Genomic DNA, 1,102 nt, shown 5'->3' with positions numbered 1-1,102 from the left:
AATATTTGAAGGTAAAATATTAATTGCGCGAGCAGTATATTGAGCCGTTAATTGCGAGTCTCCTGTCTGCAATATTGTTCTGATACCAATTTACTTAGCAAATTCTACTACTGATTTGACTTCTGGTTTTATTTAATCTTTTAAACTAAAAAGTCCTTAGAATGTCAGTTTTTCAACAGAAAAAGGTAAATCTGTTCTATCAGCAAATTTAAAGACATGTCCTTTAGGAAATTAGCTTGCTGGAAGATGTAATTTAGCGAAACCTAAAACTCTTTCGCTTTTTTTACCTAGTTATTCCAAACAATTTAAAACATTTTCTTTAAAAGCGCTATCAATTTCTAATTTAGAATTATTTTTCATGTAGAATTAGCAAAGTGAGATAATTTTTTCTGCAGCACCTTCAAAGTAAACAACATAGTGACTATCTTCTACTTCTTCTTCAACAATAGAAAATTTGTATTTGTTAATTGAGTTAAGTTCTAACTTAGCTGCTTTACCTTCTATATTTTTGGCATACTGAATGCTCTTTTTAAAGTTATCAACGTTCTTTATACTATGTAAAAATCTTAAAAGAGCTTAATCACTTACTCCACCAAGCATTTTGCATGTAGAATAATCGACATTATTTTGATCTCCTTCTAAAACGAATTTTGCATTACAAGACAATGCAGCATTTTTATATAGATTTTAGAAATCTTAGTCATCAGGGTTGAAATTTTCACCTTCATCAAAATTATTCTCAGCTGTTTTAAACAAATTTTAACCATAGAAAAGATGGGTAATAGTAAGTTAATTCATAGTAATAGTTCCAGTCTTATCAGCAAGAATACAAGTTACTTTGTAAGCATTAACAAGCGCTTCTTTTTATTTCACTAATATATTTTGTTGCATTAAATTTAATAAAGACTAGTCTAATAAAACTTTATATTTAGTGGGAAGAGTGAAAGGAATGAAAGCAACAACCAATCCAACAATAGCATTTAAAGTAAGAGAAAGAGAAAAAGAACTAAAAATGAATAAGTGTAGTATTAACAATGAGCCTACAATGAGTCCTATAAAGACCAGTAGCTAAGCTATTTTTTTTATCTACTATTCTTAACCT

General features: G+C 28.7%; 1 protein-coding gene across 1 annotated transcript; it reads right to left on the bottom strand. All coding sequences in view use genetic code 6, as the record gives it.

Moving 5' to 3' along the window:
- Positions 1-164: 164 nt before the first annotated feature.
- TTHERM_02440130 (P-type ATPase, putative) lies at positions 165-891 on the bottom strand (the record flags this gene model as incomplete). The annotated part of the gene is made up of 2 exons (XM_001028399.4): positions 165-196; positions 288-891. 2 exons carry the CDS (start codon positions 889-891, stop codon positions 165-167), a joined length of 636 nt encoding a protein of 211 aa, XP_001028399.4.
- Positions 892-1,102: the final 211 nt, after the last annotated feature.

This window comes from Tetrahymena thermophila, assembly GCF_000189635.1.
Source record: "Tetrahymena thermophila SB210 genomic scaffold scf_8254871, whole genome shotgun sequence".
Lineage (NCBI taxonomy): Eukaryota > Ciliophora > Oligohymenophorea > Hymenostomatida > Tetrahymenidae > Tetrahymena > Tetrahymena thermophila.
This window is presented reverse-complemented; position numbering and strand designations above follow the sequence as displayed.